Source organism: Electrophorus electricus, chromosome 12 (genome assembly GCF_041902795.1).
Source record: "Electrophorus electricus isolate QZ-2024a chromosome 12, ASM4190279v1, whole genome shotgun sequence".
NCBI lineage: Eukaryota > Metazoa > Chordata > Actinopteri > Gymnotiformes > Gymnotidae > Electrophorus > Electrophorus electricus.
In genome coordinates this window covers 25,720,879-25,748,612 of record NC_137508.1, presented here as the reverse complement: position 1 = coordinate 25,748,612, position 27,734 = coordinate 25,720,879, and the positions used below count along the sequence as shown (strand labels likewise).

Sequence of the window (27,734 nt, the reverse complement as noted above, 5' to 3'; positions counted from 1 at the left end):
CCACAGAAACATCTACAGATACTCTGACATCTAAAAGTACATCCAATCCATATTCAACCACTGCATCTACACCAGCAACAACAGCAACTACTCTGATCTCTGTGACATCCGCTACATCACAAATTACGAATTTGTCCTCACCAACGTCAGAAAGTTTGTCTACATCTACATCAGCGCCAACAACTACATCATTGTCATCTTCCATGGCATCCACATCAGAGACAAGTACTTCTTCCACACAAATAACGACTCCAACCACATTTACCACTTCTACTGCATCCACGCAAGAGACGAGTATTGGATCTACAGAAACATCACCAGATACTCTGTCACCTAAAAGTACATCCACTCCATATTCAACCACTTTATCTACACCTGCAGCAAGAGTAACTACTCTGACTACTGTGACATCACCTACATCAGAGACTACATATTTGTCCTCACCAACATCTGAAAGTTTGTCTACATCTACATCAGAGCCAACAACTACATCAATGTCATATTCCACCACATCCACATCAGTGACAAGTACGGCATCAACACAAATGATGACTCCAACCACATTCACCACTGCTACTGCATCCATGCAAGAGACTAGCAGTGGTTCCACAGAAACATCTACAGATACTCTGACATCTAAAAGTACATCCAATCCATATTCAACCACTGCATCTACACCAGCAACAACAGCAACTACTCTGATCTCTGTGACATCCGCTACATCACAAATTACGAATTTGTCCTCACCAACGTCAGAAAGTTTGTCTACATCTACATCAGCGCCAACAACTACATCATTGTCATCTTCCATGGCATCCACATCAGAGACAAGTACTTCTTCCACACAAATAACGACTCCAACCACATTTACCACTTCTACTGCATCCACGCAAGAGACGAGTATTGGATCTACAGAAACATCTCCAGATACTTTGTCACCCAAAAGTACATCCACTCCTTATTTAACCACTTTATCTTCACCAGCAGCAACAACAACTACTCTGACCACTGTGACATCACCTACATCACAGACTACAAATTTGTCCTCACCAACGTCAGAAAGTTTGACTGCATCTATCGCTGAGCCAACAACTACATCGTTGTCATCTTCCACCGCATCCACATCAGAGACAAGCACTGCATCCACACAAATAACGACTCTAACCACATTGACCACTTCTACAGCATCCACGCAAGAGACCAGCAGTGGATCTACAGAAACATCACCAGATACTCTGTCACCTAAAAGTACATCCACTCCATATTCAACCACTTTATCTACACCTGCAGCAAGAGCAACTACTCTGACTACTGTGACATCACCTACATCAGAGACTACATCTTTGTCCTCACCAACGTCAGAAAGTTTGTCTACATCTACATCAGAACCAACAACTACCTCATTCTCATCTTCCACCACATCCACATCAGTGACAAGTACGTCATCCACACAAATGATGACTCCAACCACAATGACCACTTCGACTGCATCCACGCAAGAGACCAGCAGTGGATCTACAGAAACATCACCAGATACTTTGTCACCCAAAAGTACATTCACTCCATATTTAACCACTTTATCTACACCAGCAGCAACAACAACTACTCTGACCACTGTGACATCACCTACATCACAGACTACAAATTTGTCCTCACCAACGTCAGAAAGTTTGACTGCATCTATCGCTGAGCCAACAACTACATCGTTGTCATCTTCCACCGCATCCACATCAGAGACAAGCACTGCATCCACACAAATAACGACTACAACCACATTGACCACTTCTACTGCATCCACGCAAGAGACCAGCAGTGGATCTACAGAAACATCACCAGATACTCTGTCACCTAAAAGTACATCCACTCCATATTCAACCACTTTATCTACACCTGCAGCAAGAGTAACTACTCTGACTACTGTGACATCACCTACATCAGAGACTACATATTTGTCCTCACCAACATCTGAAAGTTTGTCTACATCTACATCAGAGCCAACAACTACATCAATGTCATCTTCCACCACATCCACATCAGTGACAAGTACGGCATCAACACAAATGATGACTCCAACCACATTTACCACTGCTACTGCATCCATGCAAGAGACGAGCAGTGGTTCCACAGAAACATCTACAGATACTCTGACATCTAAAAGTACATCCAATCCATATTCAACCACTGCATCTACACCAGCAACAACAGCAACTACTCTGATCTCTGTGACATCCGCTACATCACAAATTACGAATTTGTCCTCACCAACGTCAGAAAGTTTGTCTACATCTACATCAGCGCCAACAACTACATCATTGTCATCTTCCATGGCATCCACATCAGAGACAAGTACTTCTTCCACACAAATAACGACTCCAACCACATTTACCACTTCTACTGCATCCACGCAAGAGACGAGTATTGGATCTACAGAAACATCTCCAGATACTTTGTCACCCAAAAGTACATCCACTCCTTATTTAACCACTTTATCTTCACCAGCAGCAACAACAACTACTCTGACCACTGTGACATCACCTACATCACAGACTACAAATTTGTCCTCACCAACGTCAGAAAGTTTGACTGAATCTATCGCTGAGCCAACAACTACATCGTTGTCATCTTCCACCGCATCCACATCAGAGACAAGCACTGCATCCACACAAATAACGACTACAACCACATTGACCACTTCTACTGCATCCACGCAAGAGACCAGCAGTGGATCTACAGAAACATCACCAGATACTCTGTCACCTAAAAGTACATCCACTCCATATTCAACCACTTTATCTACACCTGCAGCAAGAGCAACTACTCTGACTACTGTGACATCACCTACATCAGAGACTACATATTTGTCCTCACCAACATCTGAAAGTTTGTCTACATCTACATCAGAGCCAACAACTACATCAATGTCATCTTCCACCACATCCACATCAGTGACAAGTACGGCATCAACACAAATGATGACTCCAACCACATTTACCACTGCTACTGCATCCATGCAAGAGACGAGCAGTGGTTCCACAGAAACATCTACAGATACTCTGACATCTAAAAGTACATCCAATCCATATTCAACCACTGCATCTACACCAGCAACAACAGCAACTACTCTGATCTCTGTGACATCCGCTACATCACAAATTACGAATTTGTCCTCACCAACGTCAGAAAGTTTGTCTACATCTACATCAGCGCCAACAACTACATCATTGTCATCTTCCATGGCATCCACATCAGAGACAAGTACTTCTTCCACACAAATAACGACTCCAACCACATTTACCACTTCTACTGCATCCACGCAAGAGACGAGTATTGGATCTACAGAAACATCACCAGATACTCTGTCACCTAAAAGTACATCCACTCCATATTCAACCACTTTATCTACACCTGCAGCAAGAGTAACTACTCTGACTACTGTGACATCACCTACATCAGAGACTACATATTTGTCCTCACCAACATCTGAAAGTTTGTCTACATCTACATCAGAGCCAACAACTACATCAATGTCATATTCCACCACATCCACATCAGTGACAAGTACGGCATCAACACAAATGATGACTCCAACCACATTCACCACTGCTACTGCATCCATGCAAGAGACTAGCAGTGGTTCCACAGAAACATCTACAGATACTCTGACATCTAAAAGTACATCCAATCCATATTCAACCACTGCATCTACACCAGCAACAACAGCAACTACTCTGATCTCTGTGACATCCGCTACATCACAAATTACGAATTTGTCCTCACCAACGTCAGAAAGTTTGTCTACATCTACATCAGCGCCAACAACTACATCATTGTCATCTTCCATGGCATCCACATCAGAGACAAGTACTTCTTCCACACAAATAACGACTCCAACCACATTTACCACTTCTACTGCATCCACGCAAGAGACGAGTATTGGATCTACAGAAACATCTCCAGATACTTTGTCACCCAAAAGTACATCCACTCCTTATTTAACCACTTTATCTTCACCAGCAGCAACAACAACTACTCTGACCACTGTGACATCACCTACATCACAGACTACAAATTTGTCCTCACCAACGTCAGAAAGTTTGACTGCATCTATCGCTGAGCCAACAACTACATCGTTGTCATCTTCCACCGCATCCACATCAGAGACAAGCACTGCATCCACACAAATAACGACTCTAACCACATTGACCACTTCTACAGCATCCACGCAAGAGACCAGCAGTGGATCTACAGAAACATCACCAGATACTCTGTCACCTAAAAGTACATCCACTCCATATTCAACCACTTTATCTACACCTGCAGCAAGAGCAACTACTCTGACTACTGTGACATCACCTACATCAGAGACTACATCTTTGTCCTCACCAACGTCAGAAAGTTTGTCTACATCTACATCAGAACCAACAACTACCTCATTCTCATCTTCCACCACATTCACATCAGTGACAAGTACGTCATCCACACAAATGATGACTCCAACCACAATGACCACTTCGACTGCATCCACGCAAGAGACCAGCAGTGGATCTACAGAAACATCACCAGATACTTTGTCACCCAAAAGTACATTCACTCCATATTTAACCACTTTATCTACACCAGCAGCAACAACAACTACTCTGACCACTGTGACATCACCTACATCACAGACTACAAATTTGTCCTCACCAACGTCAGAAAGTTTGACTGCATCTATCGCTGAGCCAACAACTACATCGTTGTCATCTTCCACCGCATCCACATCAGAGACAAGCACTGCATCCACACAAATAACGACTACAACCACATTGACCACTTCTACTGCATCCACGCAAGAGACCAGCAGTGGATCTACAGAAACATCACCAGATACTCTGTCACCTAAAAGTACATCCACTCCATATTCAACCACTTTATCTACACCTGCAGCAAGAGTAACTACTCTGACTACTGTGACATCACCTACATCAGAGACTACATATTTGTCCTCACCAACATCTGAAAGTTTGTCTACATCTACATCAGAGCCAACAACTACATCAATGTCATCTTCCACCACATCCACATCAGTGACAAGTACGGCATCAACACAAATGATGACTCCAACCACATTTACCACTGCTACTGCATCCATGCAAGAGACGAGCAGTGGTTCCACAGAAACATCTACAGATACTCTGACATCTAAAAGTACATCCAATCCATATTCAACCACTGCATCTACACCAGCAACAACAGCAACTACTCTGATCTCTGTGACATCCGCTACATCACAAATTACGAATTTGTCCTCACCAACGTCAGAAAGTTTGTCTACATCTACATCAGCGCCAACAACTACATCATTGTCATCTTCCATGGCATCCACATCAGAGACAAGTACTTCTTCCACACAAATAACGACTCCAACCACATTTACCACTTCTACTGCATCCACGCAAGAGACGAGTATTGGATCTACAGAAACATCTCCAGATACTTTGTCACCCAAAAGTACATCCACTCCTTATTTAACCACTTTATCTTCACCAGCAGCAACAACAACTACTCTGACCACTGTGACATCACCTACATCACAGACTACAAATTTGTCCTCACCAACGTCAGAAAGTTTGACTGCATCTATCGCTGAGCCAACAACTACATCGTTGTCATCTTCCACCGCATCCACATCAGAGACAAGCACTGCATCCACACAAATAACGACTCTAACCACATTGACCACTTCTACAGCATCCACGCAAGAGACCAGCAGTGGATCTACAGAAACATCACCAGATACTCTGTCACCTAAAAGTACATCCACTCCATATTCAACCACTTTATCTACACCTGCAGCAAGAGCAACTACTCTGACTACTGTGACATCACCTACATCAGAGACTACATCTTTGTCCTCACCAACATCAGAAAGTTTGTCTACATCTACATCAGAGCCAACAACTACATCATTCTCATCTTCCACCACATCCAAATCAGTGACAAGTACGGCATCCACACAAATAACGACTCCAACCACATTTACCACTTTTACTGCATCCACGCAAGAGACGAGTGGTGGATCTACAGAAACATCTCCAGATACTTTGTCACCCAAAAGTACATCCACTCCATATTTAACCACTTTATCTACACCAGCAGCAACAACAACTACTCTGACCACTGTGACATCACCTACATCACAGACTACAAATTTGTCCTCACCAACGTCAGAAAGTTTGACTGCATCTATCGCTGAGCCAACAACTACATCGTTGTCATCTTCCACCGCATCCACATCAGAGACAAGCACTGCATCCACACAAATAACGACTACAACCACATTGACCACTTCTACTGCATCCACGCAAGAGACGAGTATTGGATCTACAGAAACATCACCAGATACTCTGTCACCTAAAAGTACATCCACTCCATATTCAACCACTTTATCTACACCTGCAGCAAGAGTAACTACTCTGACTACTGTGACATCACCTACATCAGAGACTACATATTTGTCCTCACCAACATCTGAAAGTTTGTCTACATCTACATCAGAGCCAACAACTACATCAATGTCATCTTCCACCACATCCACATCAGTGACAAGTACGGCATCAACACAAATGATGACTCCAACCACATTCACCACTGCTACTGCATCCATGCAAGAGACTAGCAGTGGTTCCACAGAAACATCTACAGATACTCTGACATCTAAAAGTACATCCAATCCATATTCAACCACTGCATCTACACCAGCAACAACAGCAACTACTCTGATCTCTGTGACATCCGCTACATCACAAATTACGAATTTGTCCTCACCAACGTCAGAAAGTTTGTCTACATCTACATCAGCGCCAACAACTACATCATTGTCATCTTCCATGGCATCCACATCAGAGACAAGTACTTCTTCCACACAAATAACGACTCCAACCACATTTACCACTTCTACTGCATCCACGCAAGAGACGAGTATTGGATCTACAGAAACATCTCCAGATACTTTGTCACCCAAAAGTACATCCACTCCTTATTTAACCACTTTATCTTCACCAGCAGCAACAACAACTACTCTGACCACTGTGACATCACCTACATCACAGACTACAAATTTGTCCTCACCAACGTCAGAAAGTTTGACTGCATCTATCGCTGAGCCAACAACTACATCGTTGTCATCTTCCACCGCATCCACATCAGAGACAAGCACTGCATCCACACAAATAACGACTCTAACCACATTGACCACTTCTACAGCATCCACGCAAGAGACCAGCAGTGGATCTACAGAAACATCACCAGATACTCTGTCACCTAAAAGTACATCCACTCCATATTCAACCACTTTATCTACACCTGCAGCAAGAGCAACTACTCTGACTACTGTGACATCACCTACATCAGAGACTACATCTTTGTCCTCACCAACGTCAGAAAGTTTGTCTACATCTACATCAGAACCAACAACTACCTCATTCTCATCTTCCACCACATCCACATCAGTGACAAGTACGTCATCCACACAAATGATGACTCCAACCACAATGACCACTTCGACTGCATCCACGCAAGAGACCAGCAGTGGATCTACAGAAACATCACCAGATACTTTGTCACCCAAAAGTACATTCACTCCATATTTAACCACTTTATCTACACCAGCAGCAACAACAACTACTCTGACCACTGTGACATCACCTACATCACAGACTACAAATTTGTCCTCACCAACGTCAGAAAGTTTGACTGCATCTATCGCTGAGCCAACAACTACATCGTTGTCATCTTCCACCGCATCCACATCAGAGACAAGCACTGCATCCACACAAATAACGACTACAACCACATTGACCACTTCTACTGCATCCACGCAAGAGACCAGCAGCGGATCTACAGAAACATCACCAGATACTCTGTCACCTAAAAGTACATCCACTCCATATTCAACCACTTTATCTACACCTGCAGCAAGAGCAACTACTCTGACTACTGTGACATCACCTACATCAGAGACTACATATTTGTCCTCACCAACATCTGAAAGTTTGTCTACATCTACATCAGAGGCAACAACTACATCAATGTCATCTTCCACCACATCCACATCAGTGACAAGTACGGCATCAACACAAATGATGACTCCAACCACATTTACCACTGCTACTGCATCCATGCAAGAGACGAGCAGTGGTTCCACAGAAACATCTACAGATACTCTGACATCTAAAAGTACATCCAATCCATATTCAACCACTGCATCTACACCAGCAACAACAGCAACTACTCTGATCTCTGTGACATCCGCTACATCACAAATTACGAATTTTTCCTCACCAACGTCAGAAAGTTTGTCTACATCTACATCAGCGCCAACAACTACATCATTGTCATCTTCCATGGCATCCACATCAGAGACAAGTACTTCTTCCACACAAATAACGACTCCAACCACATTTACCACTTCTACTGAATCCACGCAAGAGACAAGTAGTGGATCTACAGAAACATCTCCAGATACTTTGTCACCCAAAAGTACATCCACTCCATATTTAACCACTTTATCTACACCAGCAGCAACAACAACTACTCTGACCACTGTGACATCACCTACATCAGAGACTACATCTTTGTCCTCACCAACATCAGAAAGTTTGTCTACATCTACGTCAGAGCCAACAACTACATCATTCTCATCTTCCACCACATCCAAATCAGTGACAAGTACGGCATCCACACAAATAACGACTCCAACCACATTTACCACTTCTACTGCATCCACGCAAGAGACGAGTAGTGGATCTACAGAAACATCTCCAGATACTTTGTCACCCAAAAGTACATCCACTCCATATTTAACCACTTTATCTACACCAGCAGCAACAACAACTACTCTGACCACTGTGACATCACCTACATCACAGACTACAAATTTGTCCTCACCAACGTCAGAAAGTTTGACTGCATCTATCGCTGAGCCAACAACTACATCGTTGTCATCTTTCACCGCATCCACATCAGAGAAAAGCACTGCATCCACACAAATAATGACTCCAACCACATTGAACACTTCTACTGCATCCACGCAAGAGATGAGCAGTGGATCTACAGAAACATCTCCAGATACTTTGTCACCTAAAAGTACACCCAAACCATATTCAAGCACTTTATCTACACCAGCTGCAACAGCAACTACTCTGACCTCTGTGACATCAGCTAAATCACAGACTACACATTTGTCCTCACCAACATCAGAAAGTTTGTCTACTTCTACATCAGAGCCTACAACTACATCATTGTCATCTTCCACCGCTTCCATATCAGAGACAAGCACTGAATCCACACAAATAACGACTCCAACCACATTGACCACTTCTACTGCATCCATGCAAGAGACCAGCAGTGGATCTACAGAAACATCTACAGATACTCTGACATCTAAAAGTACATCCAATCCATATTCAACCACTGCATCTACACCAGCAACAACAGCAACTACTCTGATCTCTGTGACATCAGCTACATCACAGATTACGAATTTGTCCTCACCAACGTCAGAAAGTTTGTCTACATCTACATCAGAGCCAACAACTACATCATTGTCATCTTCCATGGCATCCACATCAGAGACAAGCACTGCATCCACACAAATAACGACTCCAACCACATTGACCACTTCTACTGCATCCACGCAAGAGACCAGCAGTGGATCTACAGAAACATCACCAGATACTTTGTCACCCAAAAGTACATCCACTCCATATTTAACCACTTTATCTACACCAGCAGCAACAACAACTACTCTGACTACTGTGACATCACCTACATCAGAGACTACATATTTGTCCTCACCAAAATCAGAAAGTTTTTCTACATCTACATCAGAGCCAACAACTACATCATTGTCATCTTTCACAGCATCCACATCAGAGACAAGCACTGCATCCACACAAATAACAACTCCAACCACATTTACCACTTCTACTGCATCCACACAAGAGACAAGCAGTGGATCTACAGAAACATCTCCAGATACTTTGTCACCTAAAAGTACATCCAAACCATATTCAACCACTTTGTCTACAGCAGCAGCAACAGCAACTACTCTCAACACTGTGACATCACCTACATCACAGACTACAAATTTGTCCTCACCAACATCAGAAAGTTTGACTGCATCTACATCAGAGCCAACAACTACATCATTGTCATCTTCCACGGCATCCACATCAGAGACAAGCACTTCTTCCACACAAATAACGACTCCAACCGCATTTACCACTTCTACTGCATCCACGCAAGAGACGAGCAGTGGCTCTAAAGAAACATCTCCAGATACACTGACATCTAAAAGTACGTCCAATCCATATTCAACACCTGCATCTACACCAGCAACAACAGCAACTAATCTCACCCCTGTGACATCACCTACATCACAGACTACAAATTTGTCCTCACCAACATCAGAAAGTTTGACTGAATCTACTACAGAGCCAACAACTGCATCATTGTTATCTTCCACCGCATCCACATCAGAGACAAGCACTGCAGCCACACAAATAATGACTCCAACCATATTTACTACTTCTACTGCATCCACGCAAGAGACCAGCAGTGGATCTACAGAAACATCTCCAGATACTTTGTCACCTAAAAGTACATCCACTCCATTTTCAACCACTTTATCTACACCTGCAGCAACAGCAACTACTCTGACAATTGTGACATCACCTACATCAGAGACTACATATTTGTCCTCACCAACGTCAGAAAGTTTGTCTACATCTACATCAGAGCCAACAACTACATCATTGTCATCTTTCACTGCATCCACATCAGAGACAAGCACTGCACCCACACAAATAACGACTCCAACCACATTTACCACTTATACTGCATCCACGCAAGAGATGAGCAGTGGATCTACAGAAAAATCTATAGATACTTTGCCACCTAAAAGTACATCCACTCCATATTTAACCACTTTATCTACACCAGCAGCAACAACAACTACTCTGACCACTGTGATATCACGTACATCACAGACTACAAATTTGTCCTCACCAACTTCAGAAAGTTTGTCCCCATCTACATCAGAGCAAACATCTAAATTATTCTCATCTTCCACCACATCCACATCAGTGACAAGTACGGCATCCACACAAATAACGAATCCAACCACAATGACCACTTCGAATGCATACACAAAACAGATGAGCAGTAGTTCTACAGAAACATCTCCAGATACTCTGACATCTAAAAGTACATCCAATCCATATTCAACCCCTGCATCTACACCAGCAACAACAGCATCTACTCTCACCACTGTGACCTCACCAACAACACAGAAGACAAATTTGTCCTCAGCAATGTCAGAAAGTTTGTCTGCATCTACTACAGAGCCAACATCTACATCATTGTCTTCTTCCACCACATCCACAGCAGATAGAAGCACTGCATCCACACAAATAACGACTCCAACCACATTTACCACTTCTACTGCATCGAAGCATGAGACGAGCAGTGGATCTACAGAACCATCTCCAGATACTTTGCCGAATAAAAGTACATCCACACCATATTCAACCCCTGCATCTACACCAGCAGCAACAGCAACTACTCTGACCACTGTGACATCACCTACATCACAGATTACAAATTTGTCCTCATCAACGTCAGAAAGTTTGTCTACATCTACATCAGAGCCAACAACTACATCATTGTCAACTTCCACCACATCCACATCAGTGACAAGTACGGCATCCACACAAATAACGAATCCAACCACAATGACCACTTCGAATGCTTACACAAAACAGACGAGCAGTGGATCTACAGAAACATCTCCAGATACTTTGTCACCTAAAAGTACATCCAACCCATATTCAACCACTTTATCTAGACCCGCAGCAACAGCAACTACTCTGACCACTGTGACATCACCTACATCACAGACTTCAAATTTGTCCTCATCAACGTCAGAAAGTTTGTCTACATCTACATCAGAGCCAACAACTACATCATTGTCAACTTCCACCACATCCACATCAGTGACAAGCACTCCATCCACACAAATAATGAATTCAATCACAATGACCACTTCGACGGAATCCACGCAACAGATGAGCAGTGGATCAACACAAACATCTCCAGATACTGTGTCACCTAAAAGTATTTCCACTCCATATTCAAACACCACATCTACTCCAGCAACAACAGCAACTACTCTGACCACTGTGACATCACCTACATCACACATTACGACTTCATCCTCATCAACTTTAGAAAGTTTGTCTATATCTACATCAGAGCCAACAACTACATCATTCCCATCTTCCAGCACATCTACATCAGAGACAAGCACTTCTTCCACAGAAATAATGATTCCAACCACATTTACCACTTCTACTGCATCCACGCAAGAGACGAGCAGTGGTTCTACAGAAACATCTACAGATACTTTGTCACCTAAAAGTACATCCACTCCATATTCAACCACTTTATCTACACCTGCAGCAACAGCAACTACTCTGACCACTGTGACATCACCTACATCACAGATTACAAATTTGTCCTCACCAACTTCAGAAAGTTTGTCTACATCTACATCAAAGCCAAAAACTACTTCATTGTCATCATCCACCACATCCACATCAGTGTCAAGTACGGCATCTTCACAAATAACGAATCCAACCACAATGACCACTTCGACTGCATCCACGCAACAGATGAGCAGTGGTTCTACAGAAACTTCTCCAGTTACTCTGTCATTTAAAAGTCTATCCAATCCATATTCAACCACCGCCTCTACACCATCAACAACAGGAACTACTCTGACTTCTGTGACATTACCCAAATCACACATTACGATTTTGTCCTCATCAACTCAAGAAAGTTTGACTGCATCTACTACAGAGCCAAAATCTACATCATTGTCTTCTTCCACCACATCCACATCAGAGACAAGCACTGGATACACACAAATAACGACTCCAACCACATTGACCACTTATACTACATCGAAGCATGAGACGAGCAGTGGACCTACAGAAACATCTGCAGCTACTCTGACATCTATCAGTACATCCAATCAATATTCATCCACTTTATCTACACCAGCAGCAACAGCAACTACTCTGACCACTGTGACATCAGCTATATCACAAATTTCGACTTCATCCTCACCAACTTCTGAAAGTTTGTCTGCACCTACATCAGGGCCAACAACTATATCATTGTCTTCCTCCACTACCTCCACATCAGTGATAAGCACTGCATCCACTCAAATAAAAACTCCAACCACATTGTCCCCTTCAACTGCAACCACACTTCAGATTAGATCAACAAGTTCCAGTTCAACAACAGCCACAAAACAGGTCACCTCTTCATCCAACTCGCCAACCACTCCCAGAAATTTGGCCTCTATACCACAAACCACACCACAGATTACATCTAAAGTGTTCAATTCTTCAATTTCATCAACAATAGCAACCTCTGCCTCAAACATGGCCTCTTCAAATGCAACCAAAACTCAGATTACATCAACAGGTTCCAGTTCAACAGCATCCATAAAACAGGTCACCTCTTCATCTAACTCCCCTACCACTCCAACAACTTTGGCCTCTTCAACTGAATCCACAACTCAGAAAAGATCAACAGTGATCGCTTCAACAGCATTCACAAAACAAATCACCACTTCAGCCAACCCAACAACCACTCCTACAACTGTGGCCTCTACACATGAAACCACACATCAGATTACATCAATAGGTTCCACTTCAACAGCATCCACAAAACCGCTCAACTCTTCATCTAAATCTCCAACCACTGCCACAACTTTGGCCTCTACACCTGAAACCACACCTCAGATTACATCAACAGGTTCCAGTTCAACAGCATCTACAAAACAGGTCACCTCTGCATCTAAATCCCCTACCTTTCCAACAACTTTGGCCTCTTCAACTGAATCCAAAACTCAGAAAACATCAACAGTGACCACTTCAAAAGCATCCACAAAACAAATCACCACTTCAGCCAACCCAACAACTACTCTTTCAACTGTGGCCTCTTCAACTGCAATGACACCTCAAATTACATCAATAGGTTCCCCTTCAACAGCATCCACAAACCAGATAACCACTTCATCTAAATCACCATCCGCTCACACAACTTTGGCCTCTACACCTGAAACCACACATCAGATTAAATCAGTAGTGTTCCCTTCATCAGCCCTCTACACACCACCAACCTCTTCCACAACTGTGGCCTCTTCAACTGAAACCACACCTCAGATTACATCAACAGGTTCCAGTTCAACAGCATCCAAAAAACAGGTCACCTCTTCATCTAACTCCCCTACCATTCTAACAACTTTGGCCTCTTCCACTGAATCCACAACTCAGAAAATATCAATAGTGACCACTTCAACTGCATCTACAATACAAATCACCAGTTCAGCCAACTCAACAACCACTGCTACAACTTTGGCCTATATGCCTGTGACCACACCTCAGATTCCATCAAAGGTGGTGACTCCATCAATTTCATCCACACCACCAACCTCTGCCACAACCATGGCCTCTTCAACTGCAACCACACCTCAGATTACATCAACAGGTTCCAGTTCAACAGCTTCCACAAAACAGGTCACCTCTTCCTCTAACTCCCCTACAACTCCAACAACTTTAGCCTCTTCAAATGAATCCACAACTCAGAAAACATCAAGTGTGTCCACTTCCTCATCTTCTACACTAGATTTAACCACTTCATCCACACGACCAACCTCTGCCACAACCGTGGCCTCTTCAACTGAATCCACACCTCAGAAAACTTCAACAGATACTAGTTCAACACCATCCACAAAACAGGTCACCTCTTCATCTAATTCCCCTACAACTCCAACAACTTTGGCCTCTTCAACTGAATCCACAATTCTGATAACATCAACAGTGACCACTTCAAAAGCATCCACAAAACAAATCCCCATTTCTGGCTACCCAATAACCACTCCTACATCTTTGGACTTTTTAATTGAATCCACACCTCAGATTATATCAACAGGTTCCAGTTCAACAGCATCCACAAAACAGATTAGCACTTTATCGAACCCAACCACTCCCATAACTCTATCCTCTACACCTGACACCACACCTGAGATTACATCAACAGTGTCCACTTCATCTATTTCTAGACCAAAGTACAGCACTTCATCCACACCACAAATATCTCCCACAAGCATGTCCACTTCAACTGAATCCACACCTCAGAAAACATCAACAGTGTCCAGCTCAACATCATCCACTCTACATGCATCCACTTCATCTAACCCTCGAACCTCTACCACAACTTTCTCCACTTTAGCTGAAAGCGTACCTCACAAAACAACTTTACTTGTCTCAACTTCAGCTGCTTCTATATCACAGATAACTTCACTAAAAAGAGTTCCAACAACTGTGAGCCCATCCTATGCCAGCATCCAACAGAATACAGCTTTGAGTTTAGCATCTTCAGTTGTATTCACACCACAGATGTCAATTTCAATAGTTGCCAATTCGTCTTCATATATGTCACAGCCGGCCCCTTTAACAACACAACAGGTAACAGCACCAACTTGGGCCATGTCAGCTGAAACCACATTTCAGAAAACATCACCACCAGTGTCAAATCCAATAGCATCCACACCAACAGTCACTACAATGACTTTGAGCCCATCCAATGCATCCAACCAACAGAAAGCAGCTATGAGTTTAGCATCTTCAATTATATCTACACCACAGATGTTAACATCAATACTTGCCAATTTGACTGCACCACAAGCGACTCCTGCATCAAATCAACAGACAACAGCAACAAATTGGGCCATTTCACCTGGCACCACATCTCAGAAAACATCAACTGGTTCCACATCACAGATAACCAGTTCAACCAAGCCACCAACCACTCCCACAACTTTGAGCACATCCACTCCATCCAGACTACAGACTGCAGGAACAAGTTTAGCATCTTCATTTACAGTCATTCCCCAGATGACCATGTCAATTTTGGCTACTTCACCTGCATCTACTTCACAGACATCAAGATCATCCACCCCACAGAAAGCAGCAACAACTTTGGCATCTTCAACTAACTCTACACACCCAACAAAATTGGTTACATCAACTGATGTACAACCAACTGATGAAACCATATCTCAGAACACAACAACAACATTTGAAAGTTTGTCTATGTCTACTCCCCAGACAACCACTGCATCCACAACATCATTAACTCCTACAAAATTGGACATGATGAATTCATCCACACCTAAGGCAACATCTATAACAATGTCAACTAAAGCATTTGAAAACAGAACAAGTGAAGAACCAATGACACCAGAAACTGTAACAACTACAATACCATCCACTTCAAGTGCAGTTCTCCCAATCAATATCAAAATGTTAACAACACTTTTGCCATCTACAATTGCTTCAACACAACAAAGGCCATCATTGTCTACAAGTCATGTGGTGGTGACTTCTGTAACAACATCCTTTATAATGTATGTTCAATTCATGAAATTCAAAGTTATGCAGTAGAAATGTGTTGATTATGAATTTTAATTGAAAAATCAATACATTATGTGCTTTTTCTCATCTAGACCTGGTTCAGCTGTGGTCAATACCAGGCTTGTGTTCAACTCCTCCACTCCCATCCCCAGTGAGAGCTTGGTCCTTAGTGCTAGCAAATTTCTGCTGAGCTCTCGATTAACAAACATCACAGATTCAATGAAAGTGCTAAATATTACTTATGAGAGTAAGTTTCCTGTTCAATTCCACAACATTGCTACAAGTACCCATATCACCCTCTCACTTTCCTGAATTCCATAGCTCATTTAATATCAATGGCATTGTCCTCACTTCACAGCAATTACAGAATCCTCCTATGCAGTGATCTTCACATTCATCCTCACCAACATCAGCATGCCAGATAGTATAGATCTCAGAAACAACACATACAACAAGGTGCAGAGTACGATCAACAAAGTGGTAAGGGTATATTAATACCTCATTATGTATCATCCATATTTATTACATTTCTACATATACCAATGTGTTGGACAGGTACAAAATGGAGTGAATTCTAATAATCCTAAAAATGGGAAGTAATTTTGCTTTGGAAAAATTTAAAATTAACATGTTTTTGATATGTATAAATGAGATAGACATTATTCCAGTTATAGGTGACAATATGAATTTTTATACTCTTTAGAACTAAAAGTTTATGTTTGTCTCCAGCTAAACACACTTCTGAATGAACCTGATGCACAACCAATTGAACCTCAGAGCTCTGGCTTCACGTAAGTTTATTGTTTTATTTTCTGACATTTGTTTCTCATCATAATTAGGACAAAACTTGTACAGTAAAAGTTTTGCTTTTTTTTTTTTTTTTTATAGGAGTTTAGCAAATGTCATTAAAGGTAACATGGAGTACCACTTCCAAGATGGAGATACCAAAATACCTGTCAGCTTCCTCAATGAGATCAAAACACTGAGTGGTATGTTATAGAACATTTATGTGGTGTCACAGCTAATTTCTAAACAATTAATGCATGATTTTAAAATTTCTGTCTTAATGACTTATTTTTTTGCAGCCTCATCTACAACAGTTCCTCCAACATCTACAAGCAGTCTGGTGGTGACTTCTGAAACAAGACCCTCTATAATGTATGTTTCAGTCATGGTATTCAAAGTTATTTATTAGAGATGTGTTCATTGTGAATTTGCTTTGAAAAATTGTTTTGTTTCCCTCTAGATCTGGTTCAGCTGTGGTCACCTCCAGGCTCGTCTTCAACTCCTCCTCTCCTGTCCCCAGTGAGAGTTTGGTCCTCAATGCTACAAGAAATCTGCTCAGCTCACGATTCACAAATATCACCGATTCTGTCAAAGTGCTCAATGTTACCTATGAGAGTATGTTTCCTTTTCAGTTCCACAGTCTTGCTACAGCAATCCATTACGCCATCCCACCTTCATCATTGATATTAATGCATTTTCCTCACTTCACAGAAATTACAGACACATCGTATGCAGTCATCTTCACATTCACCCTAACCAATATCAGCATGCCAGACAATAAAACTCTTGTTAACAACACATACAGCCAGGTGCAGAATACCATTAACAAAGTGGTAAGGATATATAAATATCTCTCTTACTAAAAAGATTCCTCTGATAAGAATATTTTATTATGTATAATGAATGTTTGTGACATCTCTACAAATTCGAACATGTGGTGGACAGATACACATTGTATGAAACATTATAACCTTTATTGTTGAAAGGAAAGTAATTTTGTCTTAGAAAAAACTTGCATTTAATATGCTTTTAATACATTAAAATGAGTTGAAGATTATTCCAGTTTTATCTTGTAATCCGAAATGTGATGTCAAACCCAATATATACACTGAGATGTCCTCTGTAGTATCTTTAGAATTGACAGTTCATGTTTGTCTCCAGCTAAACACACTTCTGAATGAACATGATGCACAACCAATTGAACCTCAGAGCTCTGGCTTCACGTAAGTTTATTGTTTTATTTTCTGACATTTGTTTCTCATCATAATTAGGACAAAACTTGTACAGTAAAAGTTTTGCTCTTTTTTTTTTTTAATTTTATAGGAGTTTAGCAAATGTCATTAAAGGTAACATGGAGTACCACTTCCAAGATGGAGATACCAAAATACCTGTCAGCTTCCTCAATGAGCTCAAAACACTGAGTGGTATGTTTTAGAACATTTATGTGGTGTCACAGCTAATTTCTAAACAATTAATGCATGATTTTAAAATTTCTGTCTTAATGACTTATTTTTTTGCAGCCTCATCTACATCAGTTCCTCCAACATCTACAAGCAGTCTGGTGGTGACTTCTGAAACAACACCCTCTATAATGTATGTTTCAGTCATGGTATTCAAAGTTATTTATTAGAGATGTGTTCATTGTGAATTTACTTTGAAAAATTGTTTTGTTTCCCTCTAGATCTGGTTCAGCTGTGGTCACCACCAGGCTCGTCTTCAACTCCTCCTCTCCTGTCCCCAGTGAGAGTTTGGTCCTCAATGCTACAAGAAATCTGCTCAGCTCACGATTCACAAATATCACCGATTCTGTCAAAGTGCTCAATGTTACCTATGAGAGTATGTTTCCTTTTCAGTTCCACAGTCTTGCTACAGCAATCCATTACGCCATCCCACCTTCATCATTGATATTAATGCATTTTCCTCACTTCACAGAAATTACAGACACATCGTATGCAGTCATCTTCACATTCACCCTAACCAATATCAGCATGCCAGACAATAAAACTCTTGTTAACAACACATACAGCCAGGTGCAGAATACCATTAACAAAGTGGTAAGGATATATAAATATCTCTCTTACTAAAAAGATTCCTCTGATAAGAATATTTTATTATGTATAATGAATGTTTGTGACATCTCTACAAATTCGAACATGTGGTGGACAGATACACATTGTATGAAACATTATAACCTTTATTGTTGAAAGGAAAGTAATTTTGTCTTAGAAAAAACTTGCATTTAATATGCTTTTAATACATTAAAATGAGTTGAAGATTATTCCAGTTTTATCTTGTAATCCGAAATGTGATGTCAAACCCAATATATACACTGAGATGTCATCTGTAGTATCTTTAGAATTGACAGTTCATGTTTGTCTCCAGCTAAACACACTTCTGAATGAACATGATGCACAACCAATTGAACCTCAGAGCTCTGGCTTCACGTAAGTTTATTGTTTTATTTTCTGACATTTGTTTCTTATCATAATTAGGACAAAACTTGTACAGTAAAAGTTTTGCATTTTTTTTTTTTTTTTAAATTTTATAGGAGTTTAGCAAATGTCATTAAAGGTAACATGGAGTACCACTTCCAAGATGGAGATACCAAAATACCTGTCAGCTTCCTCAATGAGCTCAAAACACTGAGTGGTATGTTTTAGAACATTTATGTGGTGTCACAGCTAATTTCTAAACAATTAATGCATGATTTTAAAATTTCTGTCTTAATGACTTATTTTTTTGCAGCCTCATCTACAACAGTTCCTCCAACATCTACAAGCAGTCTGGTGGTCACTTCTGAAACAACACCCTCTATAATGTATGTTTCGGTCATGGTATTCAAAGTTATTTATTAGAGATGTGTTCATTGTGAATTTACTTTGAAAAATTGTTTTGTTTCCCTCTAGATCTGGTTCAGCTGTGGTCACCTCCAGGCTCGTCTTCAACTCCTCCTCTCCTGTCCCCAGTGAGAGTTTGGTCCTCAATGCTACAAGAAATCTGCTCAGCTCACGATTCACAAATATCACCGATTCTGTCAAAGTGCTCAATGTTACCTATGAGAGTATGTTTCCTTTTCAGTTCCACAGTCTTGCTACAGCAATCCATTACGCCATCCCACCTTCATCATTGATATTAATGCATTTTCCTCACTTCACAGAAATTACAGACACATCGTATGCAGTCATCTTCACATTCACCCTAACCAATATCAGCATGCCAGACAATAAAACTCTTGTTAACAACACATACAGCCAGGTGCAGAATACCATTAACAAAGTGGTAAGGATATATAAATATCTCTCTTACTAAAAAGATTCCTCTGATAAGAATATTTTATTATGTATAATGAATGTTTGTGACATCTCTACAAATTCGAACATGTGGTGGACAGATACACATTGTATGAAACATTATAACCTTTATTGTTGAAAGGAAAGCAATTTTGTCTTAGAAAAAACTTGCATTTAATATGCTTTTAATACATTAAAATGAGTTGAAGATTATTCCAGTTTTATCTTGTAATCCGAAATGTGATGTCAAACCCAACATATACACTGAGATGTCATCTGTAGTATCTTTAGAATTGACAGTTCATGTTTGTCTCCAGCTAAACACACTTCTGAATGAACATGATGCACAACCAATTGAACCTCAGAGCTCTGGCTTCACGTAAGTTTATTGTTTTATTTTCTGACATTTGTTTCTTATCATAATTAGGACAAAACTTGTACAGTAAAAGTTTTGCTTTTTTTTTTTTTTTAAATTTTATAGGAGTTTAGCAAATGTCATTAAAGGTAACATGGAGTACCACTTCCAAGATGGAGATACCAAAATACCTGTCAGCTTCCTCAATGAGCTCAAAACACTGAGTGGTATGTTTTAGAACATTTATGTGGTGTCACAGCTAATTTCTAAACAATTAATGCATGATTTTAAAATTTCTGTCTTAATGACTTATTTTTTTGCAGCCTCATCTACAACAGTTCCTCCAAAATCTACAAGCAGTCTGGTGGTGACTTCTGAAACAACACCCTCTATAATGTATGTTTCGGTCATGGTATTCAAAGTTATTTATTAGAGATGTGTTCATTGTGAATTTACTTTGAAAAATTGTTTTGTTTCCCTCTAGATCTGGTTCAGCTGTGGTCACCTCCAGGCTCGTCTTCAACTCCTCCTCTCCTGTCCCCAGTGAGAGTTTGGTCCTCAATGCTACAAGAAATCTGCTCAGCTCACGATTCACAAATATCACCGATTCTGTCAAAGTGCTCAATGTTACCTATGAGAGTATGTTTCCTTTTCAGTTCCACAGTCTTGCTACAGCAATCCATTACGCCATCCCACCTTCATGAATTCTCTGTCTTGATCATTGATATTAATGCATTTTCCTCACTTCACAGAAATTACAGACACATCCTATGCAGTCATCTTCACATTCACCCTAACCAATATCAGCATGCCAGACAATAAAACTCTTGTTAACAACACATACAGCCAGGTGCAGAATACCATTAACAAAGTGGTAAGGATATATAAATATCTCTCTTACTAAAAAGATTCCTCTGATAAGAATATTTTATTATGTATAATGAATGTTTGTGACATCTCTACAAATTCGAACATGTGGTGGACAGATACACATTGTATGAAACATTATAACCTTTATTGTTGAAAGGAAAGTAATTTTGTCTTAGAAAAAACTTGCATTTAATATGCTTTTAATACATTAAAATGAGTTGAAGATTATTCCAGTTTTATCTTGTAATCCGAAATGTGATGTCAAACCCAATATATACACTGAGATGTCATCTGTAGTATCTTTAGAATTGACAGTTCATGTTTGTCTCCAGCTAAACACACTTCTGAATGAACATGATGCACAACCAATTGAACCTCAGAGCTCTGGCTTCACGTAAGTTTATTGTTTTATTTTCTGACATTTGTTTCTCATCATAATTAGGACAAAACTTGTACAGTAAAAGTTTTGCTCTTTTTTTTTTTTTTAATTTTATAGGAGTTTAGCAAATGTCATTAAAGGTAACATGGAGTACCACTTCCAAGATGGAGATACCAAAATACCTGTCAGCTTCCTCAATGAGCTCAAAACATTGAGTGGTATGTTTTAGAACATTTATGTGGTGTCACAGCTAATTTCTAAACAATTAATGCATGATTTTAAAATTTCTGTCTTAATGACTTATTTTTTTGCAGCCTCATCTACAACAGTTCCTCCAACATCTACAAGCAGTCTGGTGGTGACTTCTGAAACAACACCCTCTATAATGTATGTTTCAGTCATGGTATTCAAAGTTATTTATTAGAGATGTGTTCATTGTGAATTTACTTTGAAAAATTGTTTTGTTTCCCTCTAGATCTGGTTCAGCTGTGGTCACCACCAGGCTCGTCTTCAACTCCTCCTCTCCTGTCCCCAGTGAGAGTTTGGTCCTCAATGCTACAAGAAATCTGCTCAGCTCACGATTCACAAATATCACTGATTCTGTCAAAGTGCTAAATGTTACCTATGAGAGTAAGTTTTCCTAATTGTACAATACTTCTGTAACTATACACTAACTGCTTATTTCCCAATGAAATCTATGGACAATTGTTTTGTTCCACAGAAATTTCAATTACCTCCTATGCCGTCATCTTCATATTTAGTCTTAGTAACATCAGCATGCCAAACAGCCCCGTCCTCAGGAACTCCACTTATAGCCAAGTGCAGAGCTACATCAACAAAGCAGTGAGTGTACCTTACAGTCTGCCTAAAAGGACATATTTCTCCCATTTGCATATTCTGCAGTTTTATAGACCTTAACATGTAAATTTCAAAGTTCCAAAATTTAAAAACAATCACATAAAATAAAATCTATTCTGATGGTTTTAAACTGCAAAATGCTGCTTACATAAATCATGTTTAAAACGTACAATCACAACAGACAATCAATTTCAGTATGTACACAACAGGTACACTTGAAATTAATCCAATTACTTTTTAATGGTAAAGTTTTGCATCTTTTAAAATCTTTTAAAAACATGACGTGTGAAATTACTTATCCAAAAATGTAAAAACTAAAAAATGTGCTTTTCTCTCCAGCTAAACTCACTTATAAATGATCCCGATTCAGTACCAATTGAACCCCTGAGTACTAAATTCATGTAAGGTTACATCTGTATTCTTTTCAAATTTACATTTAGTAGTGTTCATAAAGTAAATAGTTTCTAAATTATTTTGGTAGGAGCTTTTCAAATTTGATTGAAGGGAACATGATGTACCAGTTCCAAGATGGAGATACCAGAAGACCAGTCACCTACCTAAATGAGCTCAAAAGACAAAGTGGTATGTTAGAGAAAAATATATGTTCAGTATCTTATCACAGCTAGTTTCAGAAGAGTTTGTATTTTTTAACTTTACCTGTCACTAACTGTTACTTTCATGCAGCATCAAATACAGCAGTTCTTTCAACATCCACAAGCAATCTAATGTTGACTTCTGGTATGTTGTCACATCACAATTTCAAAGTTTTAGTTACAAATAAATCATATGTTTTAACATTTACTTACAAGTGGTTCTTGTTTTTTTTTTTTTATGCCCAAATATTTAAACATTTATCTTACATAATTTTTTTTTTAAGAAATGAGAACAACCACACCATCCATCACACCATCCATAACCAACATAGCTCTACAGAATACTACAACCCCAACTCTGTGAGTGTACTGATGCTAAAGTAATATTGTAATGTATTCTATTCTTGCATGTGTGCTTAAGGTCTCCTCATTCCATTAACAAGACACCATTGTACATAAGTAATTGGTAACATTTTATTCTCGATGAATTTCAATAATCTTGACTTCTTTTCTTTCCAGCTTCAGGCAGGTGACAGTACTGATTTATATTCGTGTGATGTTTAAGAACCTCATGATTGTACCTAATAAGGCTCAGGTTCTTGCTGCCTATGCTCAGCTGGACCCAAGTGTCAGAACAAAGCGAGATATCAGAAACCAAAAGCTGAATGACCCTGTGAGCATACAGAACATTACCTACGAAAGTGAGTCTCTTACCTGATTACTCTCCTGTGTTGTAAATTTAACAAAAATGTCAATGACCCTGAATATGTTATGTGTAGGTTCTTTGTGCGCATCCTAAATATACTTTAGCCAATAATGACCTCAAACAAATAATGCATTATCAGAAGTCTGGACATCCCAGAATTTGTTAATTATGTTCTATAATGCCTCCACTTCTCTTTTAGAAATGGACAATACTTCATTTAGCATCAGTTTTGTATTTAGGATCAGTAATGTGTCCATGGCTACAAACATTGAAATGAGCAATGAAACATATTATTTAATTAATCTATCAATCAACAACCTGGTGAGTGTGAGATACTTTTATGATCTTTATTGTACTTTATTAATATCTTCGCATTTTCAAAATAAAAAAAAATTGCTTAAAATTGAGGTCATGTAATTAACATGTGTTATTCTCATTAACATTTACTATTCTCAGCTTAACAAAATAATGAACAACCCAGATGCTACTCCATTTGTATTCCCTCAAGTTAACTTCTCGTAAGTAATGACACACAATTTGATTTGAATCCTTATGCAGAATCATCCTGTAGATGGGAGGGGGGAGGCGGAACAGAATGCATCAATGATTCACTTTGTTTCTTCCAGGGGTAACGCTACGGTGATTGTGGCTAACACAGAATATGTCTATGTGCGGGGAGATATCAAATCGCCAAGTGGATTTCTTGCTCAAATACTTCAAGTTAGTGGTTTGGCATCCATGACCACTCCTGCTACAACAACAACAGCTGCCCAGTCCATCCAGTCAACTGCTCAGTCAACTCTGTGAGTGTACTGATGCCAAAGTATTATTGCTGTGCATTGTGCATCTGTGTGTTCTTGCATGCAGTGGTTAAAGTGTTGTCATTCCATTAACATTACACGCTGCTACACAAGTGGACAAATTTTTAGATTAATATAACTGGTTGTACTGAAGAAAATGAATTAGAAATTGTTCTCTTTTCATTCTGTTTATCTCAGTAATAACTTCTTATTTTCTCTCCTGCTTCAGAATTGCGACTGCATGGTTTTATATTGAAGTGGTGTTTAAGAATGTCACACACATGCCAAGTGAGAATGAGTTTCTCTCTGCTTATGATCTGCTGGACCCAAGAGTCAAAACAACACAAAATAGAATCCAAAACCTAAATGACCCCAAGAGCATCCAAATTCCCACATTGCACAGTGAGTCTCCTCTGTAGTGAATGAAAAAAATTAACAAAATGTCAATGTTCCTGAATATGTTATGTGCTGCATTGGAGGGCCTCCTGAATACACTTTCCCAAATAGTGACCTCAAACAACTAATGCATTATCAGAAGTCTGGATAGCATGCAATGACTCTACCTGTCTTTTAGAAATTGACAATACCTCGCTCAGCATCAACTTTGGATTCATGCTCAGCAATGTATCCATGGTTACAAAAAATGAGCTGAGCAGTGAAACAAATAATGTAATTCAACAAACAACCAACAACCTGGTAAGTGTGAGCCACGTTTATGCTTTGGGTTATATTTATCCTAGAATTGAGTCCCAAAATTATTTTCTAGGAAAAAACTTTAAAAATATTGCTTACTATTTAGGTAATGGAATTAGCATTTACTTTTCTGATTACCATTTATTACTCACTTTTATTTTCTATTGTCATGGTGTGCAAGGCACCAAACTACAGGGACACACCCACTGTCACATACACACACACACATACGCACGCACGCACGTGCCCTGCTCCCAATATACTGATTACTGACCACTTGCACCTCTGCCTTGTTCTGATTTGAGCCTGCACGAATGCTTGTCCAGTGCTGTGCATTATGTCTTGCCCCTAAGTGTGTCTACTGCTAGATACTGCTGTACTTCTTACCTTTGCTGCATCCACATGCCTCAAGCTTTACTGCCAGTCCTTGTTGCTTTCCTTTTCTTTGTTGCATTATGCCAGGTCTTTGATGAGCTTTCTTTTTTCATTCTTTATGGAGAATTAAGGAACTCCAATTATGCCCATGTCTCCCTCCCTCCCTACCTGCTGCCATCATACCTGCATCAGACTTACCCTGGCATTGGGTCTCATAATTATTTTCTTTTTACGTGTCCTGAAATTAAAATTTGACCAACTTTTAAATAAAAATAATGCTTAGCATTTAAAATCAATCATTCTTTACACTAAATTTCAGATGAACACAATACTGACCAAGAATCAAAATGTTACCTTTCCACCAGCTAATATCACGTAAGTGATACATTTACTATTTTAGGTTTATAGAGAATGAAGAACAACTGGATACTTTAATGTTTCAGATTAACTAACTGATTTGTCAAATTCTTGCAGAGTTAATTTTACAGTGATCGTGGCTAAGGAACAGTATGTGTATAAGCCAGGTGATCTCAACTTTCCAAGCGCATTTCTTGCTGAAATACTTAAACTTTGTGGTCTGGCACCTGTGGGAGCATGGTGGGTTCTGGGCATCATTATCCCCTGTGCTATAGCCATCATTCTTGTACCATGCTGGATTCTACTCTGTGTAAGTACCATTAAAGCTCTTTTAAAGTCATTTATCTGCAATTTACTATTTGGCTAAAAACAGAGCATTTTGCTAAATATCAATATCAGCACAAATAAACAGTAACTATAAGACCCTATCAAGAAGGTATAAAGTTTTCTTCTGTTTAATCTCTCCACTATTTTTCTCTGTTGTTCTGTCATTTTCTCTCTCCTTCTATTTGTGTGTGTGTATGTTTCTCTCTGCATATCTCAGTGTTTACTGTGTGGTTGCTGTGCTGCTATAAGGAGGCGTTACAACAGAAGACGGTCCTACACTGTCCAGTACACAACACGGAATGGACTCTTTTGAAGAAAAAAAGACAAAATTATTTTAAATATGCCCCAAAAATCAAACTTATTTGTTAATATATTTTAAATATATTTATGTGCATATATCTGTTAACATTTGTTAAATCTATTTATGTTAGAATCTGTTTTCTCAGTGGTTGTTATTTATCTATTTTGAATGATAATTCCAAGATCTTAATTGTAATTAAAATAAAATATATTTAATAAATTCTTATGCATTACTGAACTCTGGGTGTGTGTGTGTGTGTAATCAAAAGACACAAAGACTGAAGGAAAAAATTGACCAATATTTCTCTAAAGACCTTTTGTAAGGAGCAGGACGGACAGACTCCCTTGGCATGGACAGATTTATTGACGAGACACAAATGGTAAACATAATGGCACTCATGTAGAACATGCAGGTTGAGTAACATACAACATTGATACAACAACCAGGAACAAGATGTGCATCACAAACAGAACCAAAACCATAACAAAGACCAACAAAGGGGCACACACCAACAG

At 39.7% G+C, this 27,734-nt stretch overlaps 2 protein-coding genes across 2 annotated transcripts; both read left to right on the top strand.

Moving 5' to 3' along the window:
• Positions 1 to 9,849: 9,849 nt before the first annotated feature.
• Positions 9,850 to 22,853, top strand: LOC145660318 (uncharacterized). The gene is made up of 27 exons (XM_081724805.1): positions 9,850 to 16,522; positions 16,622 to 16,776; positions 16,888 to 17,009; positions 17,259 to 17,320; positions 17,418 to 17,518; positions 17,615 to 17,687; positions 17,776 to 17,930; positions 18,027 to 18,148; positions 18,477 to 18,538; positions 18,639 to 18,739; positions 18,836 to 18,908; positions 18,997 to 19,151; positions 19,248 to 19,369; positions 19,698 to 19,759; positions 19,864 to 19,964; positions 20,061 to 20,133; positions 20,222 to 20,376; positions 20,473 to 20,594; positions 20,923 to 20,984; positions 21,087 to 21,187; positions 21,284 to 21,356; positions 21,445 to 21,599; positions 21,713 to 21,834; positions 22,163 to 22,224; positions 22,327 to 22,427; positions 22,524 to 22,596; positions 22,685 to 22,853. The coding sequence occupies exons 1-27, from the start codon at positions 10,548 to 10,550 to the stop codon at positions 22,851 to 22,853; spliced, it is 8,709 nt and encodes a 2,902-aa protein (XP_081580931.1). The 5' UTR covers positions 9,850 to 10,547.
• On the top strand, positions 22,562 to 27,456 carry LOC145660165 (uncharacterized). Its single transcript, XM_081724285.1, has 15 exons — positions 22,562 to 22,839; positions 22,931 to 23,052; positions 23,407 to 23,468; positions 23,549 to 23,649; positions 23,752 to 23,805; positions 23,945 to 24,020; positions 24,180 to 24,361; positions 24,566 to 24,687; positions 24,823 to 24,884; positions 24,993 to 25,169; positions 25,396 to 25,568; positions 25,741 to 25,862; positions 26,554 to 26,609; positions 26,709 to 26,901; positions 27,136 to 27,456. Exons 2-15 carry the CDS (start codon positions 22,987 to 22,989, stop codon positions 27,229 to 27,231), a joined length of 1,542 nt encoding a protein of 513 aa, XP_081580411.1. The 5' UTR covers positions 22,562 to 22,839; positions 22,931 to 22,986; the 3' UTR covers positions 27,232 to 27,456.
• Positions 27,457 to 27,734: the final 278 nt, after the last annotated feature.